Source organism: Lytechinus pictus, chromosome 10 (assembly GCF_037042905.1).
Source record: "Lytechinus pictus isolate F3 Inbred chromosome 10, Lp3.0, whole genome shotgun sequence".
NCBI lineage: Eukaryota > Metazoa > Echinodermata > Echinoidea > Temnopleuroida > Toxopneustidae > Lytechinus > Lytechinus pictus.
In genome coordinates, this window is record NC_087254.1 from 14,437,505 (window position 1) to 14,463,266 (window position 25,762).

The following is a 25,762-nucleotide window of genomic DNA, read 5'->3' on the forward strand; positions in this document are numbered from 1 at the left end:
GATCATCATCTTGAACCATTATAGGTAGACCTCTACTGTTTTTCTTGTTATTCAAACTCAACCTGTTTGTGAAAGAAAAGAGAGAACAATAATAAGAAGTGATATTTTTCATGGCCGTATGTATAGGGGGAGGGGTTTGGGTAAGAGCTGAAATGTGAAACCTTCATCAAAAAGAGAATTGCATGACATCCTTCAATTTTACTTAAGAAAATGCACGAAAACGGCCCTAGGTAATATTGGTCGCATCTGTCCCTCGCTTTCTGAATTTTAGGTTTCTCTAAACTTTTTCACATGTCTGCCCCCCCAAAAAAAAAAAAAAAAAAAAAAATCTGGATCTTTTTATTTCCGAATCTTATTTCATTTGATTTTAACATAATTCCATAATCTCATGCACTAGGCCTAGGTCTAGATCTATTTGTAAGAAAGTATAGATCTAGTCCAACGAGACTCAGTGCTGTGCGACAGCATTCATGTATCTAAATTAGGTCTAGATCTAGACTAACGATGGACTCTCGATCTATCTAGACCTAGAAAGTAAAGCTTCGGTTCTAGACCGAGATCTTGCATGACCCTTTATCGGTTTAGAAATTTTTCATGTCTGACTCTGACTTTTATTCCTGGCTAAGACGTCATTGCCATTATTGACCGAGAGTAGATCTAGATCTAGTCCTTGGGCTTGGTCCACTGACATTCATACTACATGTAAATGTAGGGCCTAGTCGTTTCGGCCCAGACCTAGATCTAGGCCTAAATTACAGACCTAGATCATATTCATAAGCCCTGGGGGTAAGTGTCGAGGGTTGGAAAGTATAAGTTAGACTAAATTTGAATTAGGTAGGCCTAGCTCTTGATAGCATCGATGAATAATAAAACTTAAACTTTTGTTAAAGTAAAGTAGCCTAGAATAGATCTAATTCTAAGTATAAAGTAAATAGGGCCTAGGATTAAGAAGATCTAGGTCCTAGATCTATTGATAATAAGACAAACATGCAGAGCAGCATGTTATTTCTAAGACCGATCGAGTCTAACTATATTTATAAATAAAGAGTTAAAATGGGTGGGGGCTAAATGCAGCGAAGCCTGAAGTTATGCAAAATAAATTTGATATCTGAAACAAAGTGAGGACTGAGGATTGACACAATCAATGACAGGCGAATCTTCATCCACACTCCGCAGTTTATTCCTGACTGAGTCTCGATCTACTGAAGATAGATGCAGATCTCCCTTTAGATCTAACGTTACAGTGTACAAAATGAAGCCTCATTCTTCTTGTTTTAATCAATCGTGGGTTGGTCCTTGTTGGAGGTGAACCAAACCAGCCCGATTATCTCTCGATTCCCAGCCGGCTAGGATAGTAGGACTTACGAGTAGGAGCCCGTACAAAATACATGTGGTTAATTAACACAGCGGGATAACGGCATAACCACAACGCTGCAACTTGCAAGCAACATACAAGCTGTACTGGGCGACGATGACAATCTAACTTCAATTTCAAAGACCAAATTCTGCTTTCCTTTAATAGAAGAATGATAGCAAACTCTCTAATTTGTTAAAGAAATAACCTAAGATCACAAAATACAGTGTGAAATGTGTAAATAGTCCACTGAATTCATGTGGTTATATCAATTAATACGTACTCACCGGAGTGTTCGTAGATCCATTTTGTGTGTGGACAGAAAAGTTTCAGAATGAATAAATTAGATGACGTAATGAGGTCAAATGAATAATTAATTCTGTAACACGATACCACTAGTATCGATGACAAAGAATCGGGGAAATCGCGTATTAATGACGCTCTTAGCCAATGAAAAGGCCGGATTATGAATATCTTCATGCTCATGAATGTCAATGAGGGCTTATTTTTGTCTTCAAATGATCGCGGTAGGCGGAGCCTAATCTCATTTGTTTTGTGCTGAACGCGCACGCAGCTTTCGGTCTAGTAATATATTATAAGGTCTTTGAGTGGCACTGATTGTCGTCGCAGCTAGCCCACGATCGACCCTGCATCACTGCACACACATCACACAGTCACTGTCACACTCGTCATCATACGAACTTGCGATCGCAAGAAGATTCATTCAGTTCACGGCTAGTATTCCCCTAATTTCCTCATTAAGAATCGATGTACCACATCATCAACTAAAAGAACAGAAGGCACTTACCTCTAAAATCGTCAGTGAAGTACAAATTATGGCCAAACTCTAAATTTGCAGACGTCCAAAACAAGTCCGTTTCAGGTCTCCGAAAAAAATTATTACATACAGTGGCCTCAAGTAGCCTGATAAAAAAATAAAGAAAAATAAGGGACGCAATATTGACAATGAAATTTACTAACAGGATCTGAAAACTCAGTTCAACTTCAATTCGCTTCAATAAAATTTGTCTCCAAGGGCTACGCAATATTCATATCAAGATATTCATGAAGATTACAATGTAATGGAGGTGACAACTCTGAAAACACAGCTTGTAGTGAGTGCACTATAAAAACATGACATACAAAATGACATCAATATGTCATACTGAAGAGGCCCAGGAAAGAGGCTGGGAAGAGAAAAAATCTAAACAAAGCAAAGTACATAAAAAGGAATAAAGAGAAAACGGTGGGATAAAACAATAAACACGAAAAAAGGACAAAACCATGGCAAATTATGCACATACCATCCCACGATGAAACGAGGCAAATCCTTCAATCTAGTAGGCCTGGAAGAAATGTTATGATATTAAGTTTTTCTTTAGACTTAAGTTATGATTTCTGACTTCATTAAAATTTCTTCTCTTTTCTCACCCGTTTTCTTCCCCAAAAAAGTTTTTAAAGTAATATGGGTTTTGCATCGACCTATATCAGTTAATTTTCGTCATCATAATAAAATGAAATTAAAAGAGACCATTATTGCATGCTACTATAGTATCACTGATCTGTGTACCGCTGATCGATCTGTATTAGATCAGTATAAAGATCAGACTAGTATGCAGTATTAAGTATATCACTTAAGTATTACGAGTTGTATTTACCTGCCTGTGTGCTATGAACACTTTGGTTTTCTTTGCTTCTATTTATCCACGTAATTAGTATCCTTATTCATCATCATCATCATCAATCAACATCATCATCATCATCATCTTCACAACCACCACTATCATCATCATCATCATCATCATCTTCACAACCACCACTATCAATCATAATCTTCACAACCACCACTATCATCATCATCATCATCTTCATCATCATCAATCAATTAATCATCATCATCATAACAGCATTCTAGAAAGACCTTTGCACTTAAAACAAATCCGGCATTATTGTAATCAGTCGACATCAGATGCATAAAAAAAGTCATCAATAAATATACTAGCACTGTCTTATATTTGCTACATTCAATAATAAAATGACTTTCCTCTTCTTTTTATTATAAAAAAATTCAAGAAAGGCAAACATTAAAGGTCATGTCCACCACAGGAAAATGTTGATTTGAATAGAGAAAAATCAAATTAGAATAACACTGAAAATTTCATCAAAATCGGATTTAAAATAAGAAAGTTATGACTTCTTAAAGTTTCACTTACTTTAAAAAAAACAGTGATATGCACAACTCAGTGACATGCAAATGAGACAGTCGATGATGTCCCTCACTCATAATTTCGTTTGTTTTTTATTGTTTGAATTATACATTATTTCATTTTTTACAAATTTGACAATATGGACCAACTTAACTGAACCATATAGTATTAAACAATGCTAATTCCATACGTTAAGGGAGGAATTATTGTTGTTTCGCTTGACGATGAGGAGAAAATAGGAATATTTCACATTTCATATAATAAAATACGAAAGAAATAGTGAGTGGATGATGTCATCAGTCTCCTCATTTGCATACCGACCAGGATGTGCATATAACTGTTTTGTGAAATTAAGCGAAACTTTGACATGTCATAACTTTCTTATTTTACATCCGATTTTGATGAAATTTTCAGTGTTATGTTTGTTGGATTTTTCTCTTTTTATTCAAATAAACTTTTTGTTGGGGTGGACTTGTCCTTTAAGAATGATCAGAGGCAGCATGATATTTCAACTGGACAAAACATGGATATTTATTGCACATTTACCATCCAACTGAAAATAAAATAAACAATTCTTTTCAAAAAGATCTATAATTTTAAATATTCTTTGTAAAACAGGATATTTCAATCAAATTTCCTACAGTCATTTCATTGTATATTATCCAAGTAGTTGAAGACAAAAACAAAAAATAGAACATAGACAATTCAACAAACGGACAATGTTTCAGGGTAATCAAATTGTCATCCTCATCCTGAAATTATACAGAGTCATATGTATTGAAACCATCTTGACACCGAGAAAATTAGTACAGAAAGACTGCAGTTACATACTATTAATGAAGTGATTCGATAGAGCATTACTTGTAGATTGGTATATAACACAAGCATGGAGCTCCTGGAGAATGAAATCTTTAACAGAAGTTACAGAACATAAAAAAGACAGAGCTTGAAAGATGAGAAAAGCTCTTTAACCATGTTCCAATGTGGTCTGATCAAAGCTAAAACTAAAGGCATTTTTAGTGGACATACTTGGCATAGTCCCATAGACTTGATTTAAAGTAAATTTTGTTTATTTTGCTCATAAAGACTTGATATTATGTTAGCGTGAAACATGAGCTGAAATTTCTGGATATTTCATGTATTTAGACCTTTAGACATTCTAAGCATTTTTTTTAACAAGATGCATATCTAACCAAGCAATGAATGAAAGTTATGATCTACTGATCTGAAAAGGCGTTATTTTGAGAACCTTTTGCAGGCACTCATGAAGAAGATAAGTTTCTTTAGCTCTAATGACCTAATGGCTGTTTACTATAAAGAATAATTTTGTTTTAATACTTTGACAGCCATTATCACAGCTAAGTATAAAAGCACCCATCATTTTCTTTTCGGTTATATGCTTCTAGTGTTTTATTCATTCATACAGTTTTACTCTAAGTACATGTCAAAGAGCTTCAGTATGTGTCAAAGAGCTTCAGTATGTCCGCATTCAATGCTGTTTTCCGATGTTCCATAATGACCTTTTTGAGATCGTGGGCAATCTAAATGCAGGTGTGGGTAATGGATTTCACTTAAGAGTCGACTTGTCTTGGAATAAGGTTGCCATACTTTGCCGTAAATTTTGAGTACGCTGAAGCACTGAACACAGCTGACACGAGTAGATGCTCTGCGTCGCCCTCTATAGTTGCAATGTCTTGGACGGTTGCCTCCTTGTACAACCAACTGAAAAAAAATAATGATTAAAGATAAACAATCAAATCTATCCATCAGTCATTTTAATTAAAGGTCAAGTCCACCTCAGAAAAACGTTGAGTTAAATCAATAGAGAAAAATCAGACGAGGATAATGCTGATAATTTCATTAAATTGGATGTAAAATAAGAAAGTTATTACATTTTAAAGTTTTGCTAATTCTTTACAAAATAGTTATATGCACAATTTAGTCACATGCAAATGAGAGAATCGATGATGTCCATCACTCACTATCTCTTTTGTTTTTTATTGTTTGAATTATACAAGATTTCAATTTTTACTGATTTGACACGAAGGACCAACTTGACTGAACCATTAAATGTTAAACATTGGTAATACCACATGTTCAGGGAGAATTAAACCTTTGTTTCACAGGACAATGGGAAAAAAATTAGAATATTTCATATTTCATATAATAAAATACAAAAGAAATAGTGAGTGAGTGATGTTATCAGTTCCCTCATTTGCATACCGACCGGGATGTGCATATAACTGTTTTGTGAAATCAAGCGAATTTAAAACCGTCATAACTCTCTTATTTTACATCCGATTTTGATCAAATTTTCAGTGTTTTGCTTGTTGGATTTTTCTCCTTTTATTCAAATCAACTCTTTGTTTTAAGTGGACTTGTCCTTTAATCATTAATAACTAAATTATCCAATCTATTAATATCTATTCATTTTTTTATTCATTTTTTAAAGTTAATTTTATGGTATGTGGGTTGGGAAGTTATAGTGATCCTGTATTAAATATTGTAATTATTATTACATTGTCACTTACATGTATGGAAGTTTTTATCTTTTTATTAATCAAGAAAATTTTACATGTATTACGGTATGTATCCCAGTATCCTTTACTAATTTTTATTTTCCTGGGTGACCCAACATAACAAGCATGCTGCTATTATGGGCAAATGGTCGACCACTGTTTACTCAACACCAAAACAATAGTCAGTGTTTCCCTTTGAAAGTAACTATGAGTAAACTTACAAAGCACAGTAGCTTTGCGAGGATTCCACAAACATTTAAACTGATTACCCCTAGTCTTCCCTGCATTTGGGATTCATCATTCAGTTGAATATTCCTTTAAATTTGTCAAATCTCACTCACGGCCCATGCTGTTTTGTCTTAGGGAATTGAGTCCCCCCCTCCAAAACAAAATTATCTTTAACATTCGGCGGCTACTTTTCGCGACATCATACTACCTGAATCTGCAACTCTGGATAAGCTTTAACATTAGATCCAATGGGGATTTCCCATTTTAGTAGTTATTATTGGCTCTTTTGAGCATTTCCAGGGTGAAATTGCCCCAGGCCCCCATGTGTAATTTTCCCCCACCCACAAAAATTTCATGATATAAATGAATTTCGGTGGCACATGTAATTAACAAATTACCTAAGATGTGTACCAGCCTGTGGAATTCTGACATCACACGTGACTCTCTTAGTGACCTCTATCAGTTTCAACTCTATGGCCTCTCTCAACTGCTTTAATCCGGTTGCATGGATAGCAGAAACTGGGTAAAATTCATCTTTTGACGCAAGTTCAGACCTATAAGATTTTAATGATAAAGCGCAGAAATTCATTTATTGAATATTATTATTCCTTTTTTTTTGGGGGGGGGGGCAGGGGATAAAGTTAAAGTGAAATATGCTTTTATGTAAATGTGTATAGGCCCACCAAAAACGAAAGATGGCTGGCCCTAAAAAAAAGCCTCCAGGAACTGCATAAAGATGACAGGGGCAAAATGATTTAAAAATAATCAGGAAGATTATAATTCATTCTAGGACATAAAGAATGAGTAAAGAGAATCATCCTACCTGTTTTGCATGAGATCAATCTTATTATTAACCTCAATCATGTTGTCTAGGAGACGCTGATTGACCCCAAGATCATGAAGAACGCTGAGAACCTGAATCCGCTGACTCTCTGCTTCAGGATGACTTACATCTCTAACGTGCACTAGAAGATCCTGTCAACATTGAAAAGTACAAGAATGAAAAAAATAAAAACATGTGTTTCTATTTTGGGCAATCCAAGTGTTATCTTTATACACCTACACAGACCATAATCATCTGTGGAGATATCATGCTGGAATTGATGCAGACAAAGGAAAAAATTACTTCGGGATCTTAGAAAGGGTAAATCTATTATAATCACAGCTTTATTACAGTTCAAAAAATGGGTTCAAGGATGTAGCCAATAGTGTGTATGCAAGTCATGTGTTTATGCTATAAATCTACGCCAATTTTAGTTTCTGATCACACCCCGCTTCACATGTGAAAATATGTTTTGGTCACTTGAAAATGGTATCGTTACCGTATGTCTTCTTTGTAAGAAAAGTCCGAATTTAAGAAAATAATTGATCAGCTATTTTGACCATATTTTGTTTTGAAAAAAAAAATATACGTTTGGTCCTTTTTCATCATCTTTACTATTCAACTTCCATTTGGAAGGATGTTGAAAAGTCTTGAGTATTGAAATAATTATTTAATGTGTGAATGTGTGCATTCATTAAAACAAGGCCAGTCAGTTATACAATCACTCACTACAGCCTGTGTTCTGAAGTCTGGTTTAACTTAGACCATGGTGTAACACTGAGCTAAAATTATGGGAAGTCAAAACTTATGGGAAGCCAAAAATTTATGGGAAGTAAAAAATGTCATAACTTTGTTTACATTGTACATTTCCAATGTTTACTGTGGTCTTTCGTTGTGCTCTAACGATGAAGAAAATGGTTTAAGTGACTATTTCCAGATAGTTCTGAATTATTTGAATGGTAAATGAGCTGATAAACTGAACCTGTATTAGAGATTTGTGTCACAATTGGCTATCTATCGTTGAACTGGAACTTTATAACAGAGTTTGAATTAAACCTGACTTCTGAATATATATTCTAGAAAAAGGACTCACGGCATGAAGGACATCTTCTAGTGTAGCTGCAAAAGATGCAATCAACTGATGAGGTAAATCTGAGATGAATCCAACAGTATCTACATAGATAACAGGCATTCTATTGGACAGGTAACCCGCATGGGACGTTACGTCTAGCGTTGCAAAGAGTTGGTCCCTTGGTTCGAGTCTTGCATCTCCAGTCAGTGCTTTTATAAGGGAGGTCTTTCCTGGAAAGGTTGGAGGAAATGGATATTAAATGTGTATCAATTACAGGTTAATATATTCTACGTCACTGTGACCTTGACCTTTGACCTCAAAATCAATAGGCTCCCTAGGATCCATGCTAGTATCATATACACCAAATTATAGGAGCCAAGGTTAAGTCGAGCTGAAGTTATCGCGTTTATAAGGAAAAGTTAACGGACAGACGGACGGAAGGACACTGAGCATACCATAATACGTCCCGTCTAGGACGGTGTGACGAGATAATAATACACGTTTAAGTCTGGAGGACAGACTAGCAAAAGGAGATCGCTATGTGAACAACGGACTTGTGAATCTGAATCGTCATGTGTACATTTTGTAAATAAACTGTTTTTAAACGATTTGACACGGCGTGGCTTGTTTGCTAATTCAGGAGTGTCTGAATGGAGAACAAGATTCAGGAGGTTTACGTTGGAGTTTGTCCAGGACAGGTAACAAGTACAGCTTGTCAGGACCAGCAAGCGTAACAGTGGGGGCTTGTCCGTGTATCAATCCTCCGCCTAACAGTGGGGGCTTGGTGAGAGTCGAACCAGAACTCTCGGCGTAAGTTATATCGAAGTACCGTATACCGTATAATGCTAGCGCCGGTAAAGTCGCATGAACGTATTATCGATGCCGTGTGCAATCGTATTCAACGTGAGGATTGTCATTAGACATTTGCATGGGTGTGTGTACACGTAGATGTAATGCCAGTGTGTGTGGATATCGCTGTCAGTTGTTGTGTATGACGCTGTGTGATGGTGCACAAGGTTGAGTATGGCGTGCCGTTTGTCCCATAGGCAATTCCATGTATTTCAGTGTGTCTCGCTATGCGATGTGTTTTTGTCACGTAGTGTTGAATGGAATTTGGGTTGATGATATTTCAACTGGTTAACCATTTTTTAAAGGGTTGCTGTGTCGGTTGATGGAAACTGACAGTGTCGACTGGAGTCAAGTTGACAGTGTGGTTGGAAAAATTTTCAACTGAGGTGACCGAGTCAGGTTACCGTTTCTGTAGGTTGAGGTCATATCTACAGGGTCAGCCAGGTCAGGTTGACATTTTCTTCTGTGGTTGATATAATTTTCAACTGTGATAACCATATTGGTTATTGTCTTGGCTAAGAATTAAAGGTTTTCTTTAGCTGTTTCTAGTCTTTTCAGCGTTAAAGATTAGGGGTCTTTTGTTGACCATGGCGGAATTTTCTTTGGATGATTTCGTTGATTCTCCCAGTGTTGAGAAGTTGCTGGTTCTGAAGAAGGTTCATCTCTTGGAGATTGCTCATCATTACCAGGTTGCTGAGGTAAGGACTACTTGGCGTAAATTAGAAATTCTGAAAGCTGTAATTCAGTGGTTAGTGGAAGAGGAAGATGTTCTGCCACTTGAGGCTTTATCTAAGGTTCCGATTGAGTCTGTGAATGTGGACTTGACAGAACAATTACGTTTAAAGGAGTTGGAATTAGAGATAGCGAAAGTTGAACTTGAACGAGAACAAGTAGTTTTGAGAAGGGAGCATGAGAATGCTAGAGAAAGAGAAGAAATTAGGCAAGTAAAGTCTGATTTTGATGTTGCGAAACATGTTCGAATGGTTCCCGTTTTTCAGGAGGGGGAGGAGATAGAGAAATATTTCCTTCACTTTGAAAAGGTAGCTGTTAGTTTGAGTTGGCCGCAAGAAAAATGGTCACACTTGTTACAATCTCAGTTGAAGGGTAAAGCTCGAGATGCTTATTCAGCTTTGTCAGTTGATGATGCGGGTCGTTATGACGTTGTTAAAGCAGCAGTGTTGCGTGCTTATGAGCTTGTACCGGAGGCGTACCGTCAACAATTTCGGAAAACGCGCAAAGATGAGACCGAAACTCATCTTGAGTTTGCTAGGCGCAAACAACAGTTGTTTGATAGATGGAGTTCGTCACTCCATGCAGATAGCTTTGATAAGCTTAGAGAAATAATTCTTCTCGAAGAGTTTAAGCGAAGTGTGCATTTCGATGTTAGGTTGCATCTTGAAGAGCAGCAAATAGGAACGCTTAATGAAGCAGCGAAGCTTGCAGATGATTATGCGCTAACGCACAAAATCACAAACAAAAAATCAAATGAGACAAACAAATCTGGAAAGTGGAAAAACAAAAACAAAAATGGTGCTTCAGCACACAACAAGAAAGAAGTAAAATCACAATCTAAAGATGACGAGCAAGAAAAGAAATGCTATGCATGTCACAAGGTTGGTCATTTTAAAGCAAAGTGTCCTACACTTAAAGGAAAAACAAGTGAATCAAGTAATGCACATCCAAATGCATTTGTGAAAAATTTGCAAAGTTCAGAGAGTAGGATTGAGCCAGTTAACTTAGAGAAAGTGAAAAAGCAATATGAACCGTTTGTTTCTGTAGGATATGTTTCCCTAGCTGGTAGTGTCGAAGCAAGAAAAGTGAAAGTGTTGCGTGATACTGGTTCTTCTCAGTCTTTGATTTTGGAGAGTGTGTTGCCTTTTGGTGAGAAATCTTGTGTTGGAACTAGTGTTTTGCTCCAAGGAATAGGAGATGGCTTTGTAAAAGCACCCCTTCATGTGGTAGACTTGAAATCAGACCTTGTTTCTGGTAGTGTGAAAATGGCTGTGAGACCATCACTTCCGGTGGCAGATGTTTCCATCATTTTAGGGAATGATCTTGCTGGTGATAAAGTTGTACCATGTCCAGTTGTGAGTGCTATTCCGTGTGAGAGTAGTAAAACAGAGCAGTTGGTTGCAGAATTTCCTACTGTGTTTCCGTCTTGTGCTGTAACTCGTTCGATGGCAAAGAAAGTAGAGTCTGAATCGAAGTCTAGTGAGCTAGATGAGGTTAACTTGGGAGATTCTTTCTTTTGTCGTTTGGTTGATGATGAATGTGAATCAAATGTGAATGAGGGTGCAGGAGAAACTCAAAGTACAGAAGAGAAAAATAAATGTGAACCAATGCCGATAAGTAAGAGTAAGTTGTTAGAGGAGCAACAAAAAGATCCTCAGTTAGTATCCATGTTTGAGAGAGCGATCTCTGAGGAGGAGGCATTGACCGTGCCTGTTTGTTATTATACGAAGTCAGGTGTTTTGATGAGAAAGTGGAGGCCGATAGATGTTCCTGCTGATGAAGTTTGGAAAGAGGTTCACCAGATTGTAGTTCCTTCTACTTATAGGCCAGAAATACTTAGTCTTGCTCATGAAGCACCACTTGCAGGTCACTTGGGAGTCTATAAGACTCGGGAGAAAATCCTTTCTCATTTCTTTTGGCCGGGATTACAAAAGGATGTTGCAAACTATTGCAGAAGTTGTCATGTATGTCAGGTAGTAGGTAAACCGAATCAGAAAATACCAGTCGCGCCGTTAAAACCAGTGCCAGCGTTCGATGAACCGTTTGCAAGAATTATCATAGATTGCGTAGGTCCGCTTCCGAGGACAAAAGCGGGTAATGAATTCCTGTTTACCATTATGTGCGCAAGTACCAGGTATGTCGAAGCGATTCCACTTAGACGCATCACCGCAAACAATGTGAGCAAGGCGCTGATCAAGTTTTTCACGACTGTAGGATTACCGCGTACCGTTCAGTCTGATCAAGGATCAAACTTTATGTCGAAAGTCTTTAAGCAAGTGCTAGGGCAGTTAGGGATTGAACATGTAGTTTCTAGTGCATACCATCCTGAATCGCAAGGAGCACTTGAGAGATGTCATCAGACACTCAAGAACATGCTAAAAACATATTGTTTGGAGACAGAGAAACAATGGGATGAGGGAATTCCATTGTTGCTATTTGCTTTGAGAGAATCTGTTCAAGAATCTCTTGGTTTCAGCCCATTTCAGCTCGTGTATGGACATGAAGTCCGTGGACCCCTCAGGTTGTTGAGTGAAAGGTTGTTGTCAGATGAGGAAGATGTGAATATGTTAGACTACGTATCGTCTTTCCGTGAGAGATTGCATCGTGCTTGTGAAGTTGCTAGGAAGAATTTGTCTGATTCTCAGGAGAAAATGAAGTCGTGGTATGACAAGAAGTCCAAGGAAAGGAATTTCAAGGCAGGTGATGAAGTTTTGGTTTTGTTACCAGTAGTTGGTAATGCTTTGCAGGCTAGATTTTCTGGACCGTATACCATTCTGAAGAAAGTTGGTGATGTTGACTATGTCGTCAAAACTCCAGATAGAAGAAAAACAAAGCGTGTATGTCATGTGAATATGATAAAAGCTTATGTTCGAAGAGATGATGAAAAGAGAGCACAACCAGTGTTGAGTGCTGTAGAATCTGAGCTGAATGATGAAAGTGAAGAGATGTGTAACATTGAGAGAAATGAACCATGTGTGAAATCGAAAAATTCAGAAGTTCTAACGCACATCAATGACAAACTAACCCACTTGTCTAAGAAGGAGAGGAGGGATGTGAAAGAGCTGTTGAATGAGTATCCGCAGTTATTTGCAGATATCCCATCTCGTACTGATGTTGTTGAACATGATGTTGATGTGGGAGATACCGCCCCAATCAAGCAGGCACCTTATCGTGTTAACCCAGTAAAGATGAAGAATCTTGAAAAAGAAATAGAGTACATGCTGCAGAATGGCATCATCGAGCCAAGTAGCAGCGCATGGTCGTCGCCATGCATCTTAGTTCCGAAACCGGATAAGTCGTATCGTTTCTGTACCGACTACAGAAAAGTCAATTCTAGTACAAAGACCGATTCTTTCCCGATACCGCGCGTAGATGACTGTATTGACCGCATAGGCAAGGCGAAGTATGTGAGCAAATTTGATCTGCTTAAAGGCTATTGGCAGATTCCGTTGACTAAGAGAGCGCAAGAAATCTCTGCATTTGCTACACCCCAAGGCCTATTCCATTTATACACTGTGATGCCATTCGGTATGAAAAATGCGCCGGCTACATTCTAAAGACTTGTGAATAGTCTTGTCTCTGGTCTTGAAGGCTGTGAAGCTTACATAGATGACTTGATTGTGTATAGTGAAGATTGGAAAGTTCATGTACAAAGAATCAGAGATTTGTTCAGGAGATTGTCTGATGCCAAATTGACAGTCAACTTGGCAAAGAGTGAGTTTGGAGGTGCTACTGTTAGTTTCTTGGGTCACGTTGTTGGTTCAGGTCATGTTCGACCACTCTCAGCGAAGGTAGAAGCTATTCAGGCGTTCCCGACTCCAACCAACCGGAAGGAACTGATGAGGTTTCTTGGCATGGCAGGCTACTACAGACGATTCTGCCATAACTTCTCTGATGTCGTCGCCCCGCTGACCAATCTACTACGGAAGGAGGTGAAGTTCATCTGGTCCAGTGACTGTCAGAGTGCTTTTGACAAAGTGAAAGCACTCCTATCTACCAATCCTGTACTGGTAGCTCCAGATTTTAGTCAGCCATTCTCTCTGATGGTTGACGCTAGTGATGTGGGTGCCGGAGCAGTTCTTACGCAGAAAGATGAACAGGGAACAGACAGGCCCATATCGTTCTTCTCAAGGAAGTTTTCGAGCAGTCAGAGAAATTATTCCACTGTGGAGAAGGAAACTTTGGCGTTAATCTTTGCACTGCAACACTTCGAAGTGTATGTGAGTGGATCTCAACATGCATTGGACATATGGACAGATCATAATCCTTTGACATTTCTAAGTAAGATGAAAAACAAAAATCAAAGACTTACAAGGTGGAGTCTACTGCTCCAAGAGTACAACTTGAACATTAGACATCTACCGGGAAAAGACAACATTATTGCAGACACATTGTCGCGAGTGTAAACAAAATCCTAAACTTTGACCAATTTGATAACATGGACTTTGTGTGAACTTTGAACTCTGGAAGTTTAACGTCGTGTGTATCAATGTGAAATTCGGACAATGAAAGTTTGATATCATCAATGTGATAAACTTTGAACGTTTGACATCGTGTTATGTCATCGTGACGTTTGAGCAGTGAACATTTGACAGCGTGTTAATTCATCGTGACATTTGAACTGTGAACGTTTGATATTGTGTATAATCAAGGTGAAATTTGGAAACTGCACTTTCTGTGAACTGTGGAACTTGAAACTTATTTCATCATGTGAATTTATACCTAAATGCTTACTTGTCATCTCAACTTAATGGATACTCCGGAATGGACTCTTTACCATGTTTGATTTGAAAGTGAACTGAACTTGTGTTTTTTTCTGGATTTCGGGATGCCAACTGTGCTCATGTTTACACTATATCTTGGATCAAGTAATCTGAACCTACTGTGAATCTTCATGAACATTCAATGAACCCTAACACTGAAGCAATGATGTTAAACTTCGTTGAAATGAAACTATAATTGGAAGAAGATATTGGAAATCAGAAGTTAGAACTTACATCTTGAATGATTTCTCATATCATTGACTTTTGGACTCAGTGAAGCAATGCTTTTTATATCGCTTTTCTCATCACACTTGGAAGAATATCATGTATTATTATGTTGATTATTCATGTGAAATTTCTTATGGCTGTGATTATTACGAACATACATGTATTTCAGAACATGCGTGTACCTTTTGATGAATAAGTTTTACTACATGCATGCGCTATCAATACATGTCTGTTTTACTCATTTCATATATACTATGTTTTATATCATGCTTATCTTTGCCAAAGTATACAAAATTGCTGCACAAAGAGCGTGAAATTGAAATAAGGCATTTCGATATGTTTTAATGCATTAACTGTGTTTGGTTAAGGGCTATATTCATTGTGATAATGTTCGTTTATATTAACAAGCAAAATTTGAGTTGCGAACATACTTATTGCAATTTCTTTGAAAAATTATAAGCATGTTTTTAAGGAAGGGAGTGTGACGAGATAATAATACACGTTTAAGTCTGGAGGACAGACTAGCAAAAGGAGATCGCTATGTGAACAACGGACTTGTGAATCTGAATCATCATGTGTACATTTTGTAAATAAACCGTTTTTAAACGATTTGACACGGCGTAGCTTGTTTGCTAATTCAGGAGTGTCTGAATGGAGAACAAGATTCAGGAGGTTTACGTTGGAGTTTGTCCAGGACAGGTAACAAGTACAGCTTGTCAGGACCAGCAAGCGTAACAACGGGTGTATAAAAAAAATAATTATGCACACAGCATGAATCTACTTGACAGCTTTTCACAACCTACTGCCTATATCTGCAACATTAGATATGTTTTAACATCACAATGAATGGGGATTATTGGGGCTCTCTTTTGTTCTTTCAGGGCTCTTTTGAGTATTTCTGAAATATTGCCCCAAGCCTCCCATATTTTCTTTTCCAACTCTCTAACAGGACCTGGGCTCCGTAGCACAATGGTTTGCGATGAATTGCAAATATGAAAGAACCGCACTGATTGGTTCCTGGGCAGAATTTTAAACCAAATGCGTGTGTAACATTGATATTGATTGGTCAGTTCATTTAGTGATTGATCGCTAATCTTTGTGTTACGGAGCCCAGGTAGTGCCTGTGTACAGAAAGTGCAGGTAAGCTTGAGAAATAACATATATATATTTTTTTTATATCAGTTAAGAAAACAAGGTGAGAGAATTAAGAGCATTGATTTCACGGAATTAATGGGCTAAAGGAATATTTTTCCCCATTTCTTGTTATCTTTTACATTGGATGTTTATCATATATTGGCGCAGTTACATTTCCCCTACGACGGCCCTATGGCGAGTCGAAAACAGCCGTTTTAACATTTTTTGTACCAGCTACACATACATGTAGGTGGTTTGAAACAGCTGTTTTAAAGCTAAATGAAAGTAGTTGCAGTAAAACACTGATTTCGTGAGAAAGTCTGTAAAACCAAGGTAAAGTATTGATATATCATCATGGATCTAGATCTGGTACAGTTACATAAACTGAACTTTGTGAAATCATAATATCTAGCTAAAAAACAATCACACTGAAGATCGCCAACACAGATAGGCACCACGTGGGACAGTGTATTATTATTTCTGGAATAAAGACCCGACGGAAGTGACCGAATCCGCGCTTATTTTGCTTATTTCTCAGCAATTACACAATTTCTTCCAAAATCCTTTGGCACATATTTTTTATTCATACAAACAGACACTTTGGTGATCATTATATTATTTCTGTAAAAAGTCATTTTGAGATCGTTCCCAAAACTGGAATTTACCTTTAACATATTTTATACCAGCAACATAGAGGTGGTTTTAACCACTCGCCGTAAGGCAGCTGGAGCGGAAATGTGACTGCGCCATAAAGCTTAGCTGATGGTTATCGTCTTACCAGCATTTGTGTATCCAACAACACCGACATGTGGAAAGTGTTTTCTCTCTCTGCCTTTCCTCAACAAGTCTCTCTTTCCCTTCAGCTTCTCAAGAGCTTTTCTGAGAGCGCCCTCTTTGTCTCGCAGCAGACGTTGTTTCTTCTCCAGCAAGGTTTCTCCTCCACCGCCAATGTACTGGTGGGCTCCGCTCTGCTGATCCAGGTCAAGGGTTTCTTGCTGTAAATGCAGCCTACAGAGTGATGATAAAAATTATTCCAAGAGGTAATCTCACGCCTGATGTCAACATCTCTTCAAATAAATATGACAAATTTTTGAGAATCAAGACACAGAAATAAAATATATGCAACATATATTTTCTCTTCTTTTTGACTTAGAGATCTAAGAGGAAGCAATCTTTTCAAAATGATATGCACAGAATTTTGAATGTTATCTTTCATACATACAGGATCAAGTCCACCCTAAACATATTTGAATGAGTTGAGAAAAAAGTTAGACTGCAAATAAGATTTTATATACTCTATTTCATTTGAGAGAGATAGATGGAGAAAAAAAAGCAAGGGATGTACTGATAGATGGAAAGAGTAAACTTAGAGGGAGGGGTGTACTCTATGTCTAACCTTCTAAAATGCAGCTCAGCCAGAGCTATCTGTAGCTTTGCTTCCCTAGATGATGCATGCTCCTTGAAGATCTGAAGAACAACACCGTACCTACAAAAAAATTAAAAAACAATAAGCGAGTTCATACATCAGTGATCACAAAAATCAACTCTACTACTATTAAGGACCAAGAATCTGTGTTGAAACATTCAGTTCCTCTTCTTCAAAAGATGGCTGAAGTCTAGTGTGAAGAAATAATGCATGATTTTTTTCACTACACCACTTATTCACCATGGCAATAAGTTTCTGCATAGCAATGCACATTTGATTAATTTAATTCAATAAAAGGTAAAAGCCAATGAGGATTGAATTAATACAGCATTGAAACTCTTGAATAAAAAAAATAAATTGTCCAACTTTACCTCAGTTACATGTATAATCAGAAAAGTTAAGACCAGGGGCGGTATTCTGAGGTCATTTTATCTTTAAAATATTTTATTTTATCTCTTAAAATGAAATTGGTATTCTGAGATGACATTTTATCTCTTAGATAAAATTTAAAATTTCATCTTGTGTATAAATTTTATCTTGCGTATCTATGATGATACGCAACAGAGTAGTGGCTGCGTAGACATACCCATCTCGTATCTGGCCATTGCAACGCGGGTGATGTGCTTGCGCCCAATTAAGTTACTTTGAAGAAACAAGTGGAATGCCTCTGGCCGTCTCACCTGCATCACGCGATTCAATATAGCAGCAGTGCTGATTTTGAAAACTACTATAACTCGCACAAGATGTTCAGTGATACTTGGTTACTCTTATTTCCACGTTTTATGAACTAGACCAATACACTTTAGAGATATGATGGCAATTCAACAAATACCCCCAACGTGGCCAAAGTTCTTTGACCTTACATGACCTTTGACCTTGATCATGTGACCTGAAACTCGCACAGGATGTTCAGTGATACTTGATTACTATTATGTCCAAGTTTTATGAACTAGACCAACACACTTTCAAATTTATGGCTGTAATTCAACAAATACCCCAATTTGGCCAAAGTTCATTGACCCTAAATGACCTTTGACCTTGATCATGTGACCTGAAACTTGCACAGGATGTTCAGTAATACTTGATTACTATTATGTCCAAGTTTCATGAATCAGATCCATAAACTTTCAAAGTTATGATGGTAATTCAACAGATACCCCCAATTCGGCCAAAGTTCATTGACCCTAAATGACCTTTGACCTTGGTCATGTGATGTGAAACTCATGCAGGATGTTCAGTGATACTTGATTAACCTTATGTATAAGTTTCATGAACTAGGTCCATATATTTTCTAAGTTATGATGACATTTCAAAAACTTAACCTTAGGTTAAGATTTTGATGTTGATTCCCCCAACATGGTCTAAGTTCATTGACCCTAAATGACCTTTGACCTTGGTCATGTGACATGAAACTCAGGCAGGATATTCAGTAATACTTGATTAACCTTATGGCCAAGTTTCATGAACTAGGTCCATATACTTTCTAAGTTATGCTGTCATTTCAAAAACTTAACCTCAGGTTAAGATTTGGTGTTGACGCCGCCGCCGCCGTCGGAAAAGCGGCGCCTATAGTCTCACTCTGCTATGCAGGTGAGACAAAAATAAAATAAACTTAAAAGAGGGTAGGGGCTATTTTATCTCCGCGATGTTGATTTGGTCAATATTTCTAGGTGAATTAACTCCAAATGTTGGCATGAAAATTAAGAAAAATTATATTTTCATTGAGAACAACATCTTAAAGTTATTCCTGTACAATCAGGAAGCATTTCATAAGACTTTTCTTGACTAATATTGTCTTTGAAATGATGCTTGAAAAGATGCGATATAGACTTCGAAAAAAAGATGAGAGTATTGCCATTTTTGTTAAAAAGAAATCTCTGTAAAGACGCGCAAGCGTATAGTGCAAGCGTATTGAAGTCAATAAATTGACGCAATCTCACTCCTTCGCCACACCTCCTAGCGGAATGGATTTCCATTGGTAAATTGTTCTCAGAATACCAATTCTGAGAAATTTTAAGGGTATTTTATTTCACTGATTTCAACGGGATAAAATATTTTATTTTATCTGAGATAAAATGGATCTCAGAATACCACCCCAGGGCTTTGATTTATTCTATATATATATATATTTTTTTTTTAAATCTCATTGCCACTTTTATTGCCTTTTTTATTGTGTGTGCCCATTGCAAATTTCCCCCATTTATGCTGTTATAAAGAAATGTGCCCTATAAAAAGAGTCCTTGCCCTAAAAACATATAACTTTAAGACCTGTAACCCCTTGCTACAGTCACTTCAAAACTCATAAATCTGCAGATCTTTTTTATTATCATTTATCTTATTATCTTATTATTCATACCTCATGATCTATATATTTCTTCAGTATTATGAAGGTTTGATTTATAATGTACCTATCATAAACCGGCATTCCCCATTGTTCCTCCATTGTCTTCTTCTGCAACCCGCTCAATCTATCAATGTTCAAGAACACACTGGTTATATCTGGTCGAGACCGGATCTGGGCAGTGAGTTCCTCAAAAGTGCCTTGGCCAAAAATGTACTTCTTGTTCAGAGATTTGGCAGAAATAAGTCTGCTGCCAACCAGTGACCAGTCTTGAAGTGTCTGTATCGATGTCAAATTGAAGTTTAACTATTAGAGCACTGTGAATTGAGCCACATAATACTGTGTCCAGTGAGGAGTAATATGATGACAGATGACAACATACATGGGGATAATTACTTGTGACCTAAAGCTTGAAACTAAGTAAATGTAATATGCTTCTGATTGTTTAATAATTTGCTGGACCAACAAGTAGAACACCACATGCAGTATGACCTATATTACCCAATTCAATTTAATAAAACTTCAGTGTAAAACTGACCTTTCATCCAGATTTAGTTACCCGAAATTTTTGTCAAAAGATCAGTGAGGCTTGATTACCTAATTAACACTTTCAAAATTAAGATAAATTCAAGCCTGGAAAAGTTATGCCCAAGTCTTGTTTCAACGGGCAATAAATACAGATTCAAATAAACAAGTGGAGCGCCTCTGGCAGTCTCACCTGCATCACGTGATTCAATATAGCAGCAGTGCTGACTTTGAAAACTACTATAAAAATAATTATTCACAAAAAACACCATTCATATAATGATACAATACTACGTTCATTGACAATAAATGACATTGGACCTTGATCATGCGACCTAAGGCTAAGACTTGTCAGTGATACTTGATTACCCCTATATCCACATTTTATAAACTATATCTACAAACTTTGAAAGTTATGACAGCAATCTGATAATTACCTCCAAAATGGCCAAAGACAATGACCTTTGACTTCGGTCATGTGACATGAAACTCGCAGGAGATGTTCAATAATACTTGATTACTCTTATGTCCAAGGTTTATGAACTACATGTAGACCAATACACTTACAGAGTTATGATGGTAATTCAACAAATACCCCCAACATGGCCAAGGTTCATTGACCTAATATGACCTATGACCTTGGTCATGTGAACTGAAACTGGCACAGGATGTTTAGTGATACTTGATTACTCTTATGTCCAAGTTTCATGAATCAGGTCCACAAACTTTCAAAGTTATGATGGTAATTCAACAGATACCCCAAAAATGGACAAAGTTCATTGACCTTTGTCATGTGACCTGAAATTCGCACAGGATGTTCAGTGATACTTGATTACTCTTATGTCCAAGTTGTATGAACTAGACCAATAAACTTTCAAAGTTATAATGGTAATTCAACAAATACCCCCAACTTGGCCAAAGTTCATTGACCTTACATGACCTTTGACCTTGATCATGTGACCTGAAACTCAAGCAGGATGTTCAGTAATACTTAATTACCTTATGTCCAAGTTTCATGAACTAGGTCCATATATTTTCTAAGTTATGATGACATTTCAAAAACTTAACCTTAGGTTAAGATTTTGATGTTGATTCCCTAACATGGTCTAAGTTCATTGACCCTAAATGACCTTTGACCTTGGTCATGTGACCTGAAACTAAGGCAGGATGTTCAGTAATACTTGATTAACTTTATTTATGGCCAAGGTTCATGAACTAGGTCCATATACTTTCTAAGTTATGCTGTCATTTCAAAACCTTAACCTGTGGTTAAGATTTGGTGTTGACGCCGCCGTCGCCGTTGGAAAAGCGGCGCCTATAGTCTCACTCTGCTATGCAGGTGAGACAAAAACAATCTTTATACCTACTGTAACAAGAGACTGTGCTTCTGTTAATTTCAGCTCACTGTCTTTCTTGTCTCTTCTCCCAGTTTTTAGTACAGGTTGAATAACAAGAACATGGTGACCTTGCAAAGCGTCATGTTCTCTCCTCAAAAGCTCATTTGCATATTCCATGGCTTCGTCTCCATACTCCAGTCCATCACCATCAAGGTCATCAGCTAACGTTTCATTCCTGGTATTTTCCATTGAAGTCCTACTCTTTCGCTTGCGATGGGATACGGGCGATTGGTGCAATGATCTCTTTGGTGGTGAACATTGAATTTCTCGAAGAATTCTTACAAACAAGCTGGGGGCGCTTTGACGATAACATTGATTCCTTGAAGACACAAGACACAAAGAATTCCTTGCAGCCAGACATGGTGAAGACATTGTGTTCATTCTCCTTGCAGTCACGTATGGTGTAGACATTTCATTCATTCTAATCAAACTAGTTTTCTCACCGATTTTCACCTCTACGTACAAAGTTCTAAAAGGCTCGAAAACTCCATAAACGCACCCATTACTAAATGGTAGATGAAGAAGAAATGTCCTGGGTATTCCCAGTCTCAGAAGAGATGGAGCATTCATTGCACTGCATGATGTGGAAGGGTCAAATGATGATCCACTCAAATAGTATAGAAGGGATTCTACACACCAGAGTCCCTGTTTCTACAGTGAAGTCACTTTATGAGAGGAATAAAACCAAAATCTGCAGTAAATAGTCATTCTTCTTCTTGTATAATTACAACTTTAGAACATAAAGAATATTTTAATTATTGTCTGAAAATATATCTATTTTCCCTTGAGGTGAATTGATCCACAGTCCACACAGGTATGTATGTTGGCCAAGATATCCAACTTCTATAGTCTTCTCTGATAGGATTGACAAATCAGCACTTTTCAAAGAGGCATCTCATGGTCAGACCTATGGGTGAAAATCGAATTAAAAAAAGAATAAAAATTACATACCATAGAATGATACCATTGAGCTAAGAGATTGAAAACTGAATAAAAACTGCAACAAGAGTATGAAATGGTAAAATAAAATAACAAATATTGTTTGAATATGGTGAAGAAGCTCCAAATAAAATAAATAAATAAAAATATAATGCAAAAAATTAGTTGAAGTTTGAATATGTTTGAAGATGGTGGTGGGCAGCCACTGGCCATCTCGTCGCAGCCTTCGCTCCGTTAACAATGAGAAATTGTCATATAAGAAGTTTAAGTGATGCAAAACCTAGCATTAATCTATACTAAAAAAACAAATGAACATAAATAAGTCAATATATAATTAGGCCATGCATTTGGACTTGCCCCACAAAGAAAGACCTTTGGTTTTGTTCTGCTTTTTCAAATTTTCTTTGGTTACAGGCTTAAACATTTCAGTTGTACATAAAAGATGTTGATAGTCGAGGCGCCGGTCTGAAAATGACGATTTTCGCAAAAAATCAGGATATACAGTACCAAGAGAAATCACGTCTTGATAAATTGAGATTACCCTCGTTTATGAGGACAGTATTTTTTTCATTCCCCCTGCGGAATATAGATGGCAATTGAGAGTGCTAAAAATAGATTCTGTGATCTCAATTTCCGAAAGTTGACCCTCTTTTTTTATTTATTTATTGACTTGCTGTCTTTCTATAATCTTGTTATGAAAGCTGATATGATTACATCAACTAGCACACTCAATTGGTGTCAGCACATTCCTGGACTTCCTGGCCTGTATTCTGATAGCAGGTTTAACTTAAACTCAGGTTTAAAGTTGTGGTTTAAGTATTGGAAGCCAAGAGTATCAAAATCTTTATTAAGTTGTATGTTTCTTAATTTTACTGTGCTCTTTCCTGATTCATCGATGGTGAAGATAATCATCTATTTATACTTCCTAGACAATTATGAATGATTTGAGAGCCAAATGAGCTGAGGTATGATATCTCTACTGTAAGTGATTTATGTAACAATTGGCTCGCCATACTTAAACCACAACTTTAAACCTGAGTTTAAGTTAAACCCGACTTCAGAATACGGGCCCCTGTGTGGAGAAATCATTATACATGAAGACAGTCTATGTAAACGAGGCCAAGGACTATCCTCATTTTCTGACCAGTGCCTCTACTGATTGTCATGAAAGTGAATGTGTCATTTTAATATATACTCTATCATGTCTGCAAATTGAGTGAACGAGAATGTGAATTTGCGACACCATGACTGACACTCATCCAATTTCCTTGTGTTGAAATAAGGTTGGCAATGTTTTGCTTATTTTCACTTGTTCTTGGGGATAAATGATTTATTTTTTTCGACTCTGTCCGTTTCTATTATTACAGCTATTCATCAAATAACTTTGCTCTAAAGGGAATTGAATACTTTTTTTTTTCAACTAAAAAGAGATTGTTTGGTGACAATTCAGACCAACTTCACTTTCCACCAATAGAGGGCCCACACAAAAAATATGCTAAAAATTATTAAAGTTTTTGAGCCCTCTCTGGTAAATAAAAAAAATTATGCCCAAATTACTAATGAAAAAAAAATCACTACTATAAGTATAATAAATAAGTCTGGATGGAACTGAGTATTTTTGGTTTAAAAAAAATGATATTTTAAAGAATTTTCTAAATTCATATCAAATAATACAATCAGCTTAGGGCCTACCACCTTTCTGAAAAATATGCTGGTAAATAGGGAATTTTTATGACAAGCAGATCGGGATCAGCCAGGTTCTTCTTCGATCGCCATCAGGATCAGCGCAGCTACAGCTGAGCGTACAAACGAGCCAGCCAAACCGCTGGCACATCCGTACGCTCAGCTGTAGCTGACGGCGAGCGAAGAAGAACCTGGCTGAAGTTGGGAGAACTTGCCATAAAGCCCATAATTAATTTACTTAAAATGCGTTTCAGACTTTCACATGGGTCATGGCGCATCAATGAATTGGCGACACGAAAGACGGTTCTTGCAAAGACCCTTTCGTGCAATCGGCCCAAGGCCAAATCTAATGTAGGCCCCGGTGCGAGGTTAGTCAGTACAGACAGTAGAGCTACTTTCCAGACGCAACCAGGCTATGGAACGCTCTCCCATGGCATAGGTCGTCGTCTCTTCTTGAGTGGCCGCGCACAACCAGAAATTAACTCACATAAAAATAGACGCGTGGGGCACGAGCACGACACGAGCAATGATGATTGATTGAGATTTATATGAGACAGAATTTCTTACCCTTTTCCCTGCAAAGGTAAGACCAAGTTTCAACTGAGTTGAAACCTTGCTTTTATCAACGCCTTACCTTCCTGAAAGAGCGAGAATAGTGTGTTTTTACTAGCCAATTAGGCCTAGATCTATGTTCTTTATTTTCACCCAAAAGTTTGTTTGAATGAAGGTTATGGTACGCGATAAGCTCAAGATTTCTATGGAAATACATCTGCCAAGCTGCGAAATTTTAAAGAGTAGCTTTTATCCTGAATTGGGGTAAAGGGAAGCTAAAATACCTTTTTATGATAGTGATCTTTGTTTTATTATTTAAGAACTGATATGACAAGTATATAGCAAAATTTTCTTCATCTAAAATTTCAATATTTTGTTTATTTTAATTCGATTTCGGAAGCAAGCAGCATACCATACCATAATTCAGTTCAGCAGAATCTATTTCATAACATCACGATGGATATCTCTGCTGTTCTGGCTGTTTACAATTTATGGCGCATAGGGAATCTGTTCATGGCAGTCTTCTTTTCTCTTGCATCATATGTACAAGTAGGTTTCAATCGTCAATTAGCGTTCAGTATCTTAGACTAGAGTTTTAATCGTCGATTCTGTTCGCTTCTCGGTTCTGCTGATGAGTGATGTTGTATCACTCAGCTCAGTCCCACATGTAAGATCACCAGGCTGAAGCCAGCGCACAAACCCAGCGCACAGAATATATCGAAGCAAGCCAGCGCACAAACCCAGCGCACAGAGCTATCGCGATACAAACCGCCCTACACCGTGTGCGTAGTCTAATAGTCGCAGACCCTAAATACAGCTTAAATTCTCAAACGTTTCGAAGATTGTATTAATGCGCACGGAAATGGTATAGTAAAAAGGCATAGTTACCCGAACTTACAGATGATTGAAAATATGGAACTTCCATAATGCACCATTCCACATTATGATTGCTTCAAATGTTAGTATATGACTGATTTGTATAACATTTGA

The 25,762-nt window shown here is 37.3% G+C and overlaps 1 protein-coding gene across 4 annotated transcripts; it reads right to left on the reverse strand.

Moving 5' to 3' along the window:
• Nucleotides 1-2,284: 2,284 nt before the first annotated feature.
• On the reverse strand, nt 2,285-24,962 carry LOC129269148 (putative GTP-binding protein 6). 4 transcript variants are annotated; one of them, XM_064105389.1, is made up of 9 exons: nt 24,788-24,960; nt 21,569-22,505; nt 19,744-19,955; nt 17,306-17,395; nt 16,688-16,917; nt 8,225-8,433; nt 7,132-7,283; nt 6,707-6,862; nt 2,285-5,283 (listed from the first exon to the last, which is right to left on the reverse strand). In XM_064105389.1, exons 2-9 carry the CDS (start codon nt 22,166-22,168, stop codon nt 5,133-5,135), a joined length of 1,800 nt encoding a protein of 599 aa, XP_063961459.1. In that variant the 5' UTR covers nt 22,169-22,505; nt 24,788-24,960; the 3' UTR covers nt 2,285-5,132. The 4 variants fall into 4 exon arrangements, with proteins under 4 accessions (XP_063961459.1, XP_063961460.1, XP_063961461.1 ...); XM_064105390.1 differs by having other exon boundaries at nt 3,372-5,283; nt 24,855-24,962; XM_064105391.1 differs by lacking the exon at nt 6,707-6,862 and having other exon boundaries at nt 4,071-5,283; nt 24,788-24,959.
• Nucleotides 24,963-25,762: the final 800 nt, after the last annotated feature.

Bases quoted from the DNA above. Each gene is read 5' to 3' on its own strand.
- LOC129269148 (XM_064105389.1), bottom strand. From the start codon at position 22,168: ATGAATGCTCCATCTCTTCTGAGACTGGGAATACCCAGGACATTTCTT. The intron at 17,396-19,743 runs GTACATTATAAA...ATTTTTTTGTAG, and splicing joins GGAATGCCGGTTTATGATAG to GTACGGTGTTGTTCTTCAGA. The intron at 5,284-6,706 runs GTAATTTGTTAA...ATTTTTTTTCAG, and splicing joins CAGGCTGGTACACATCTTAG to TTGGTTGTACAAGGAGGCAA.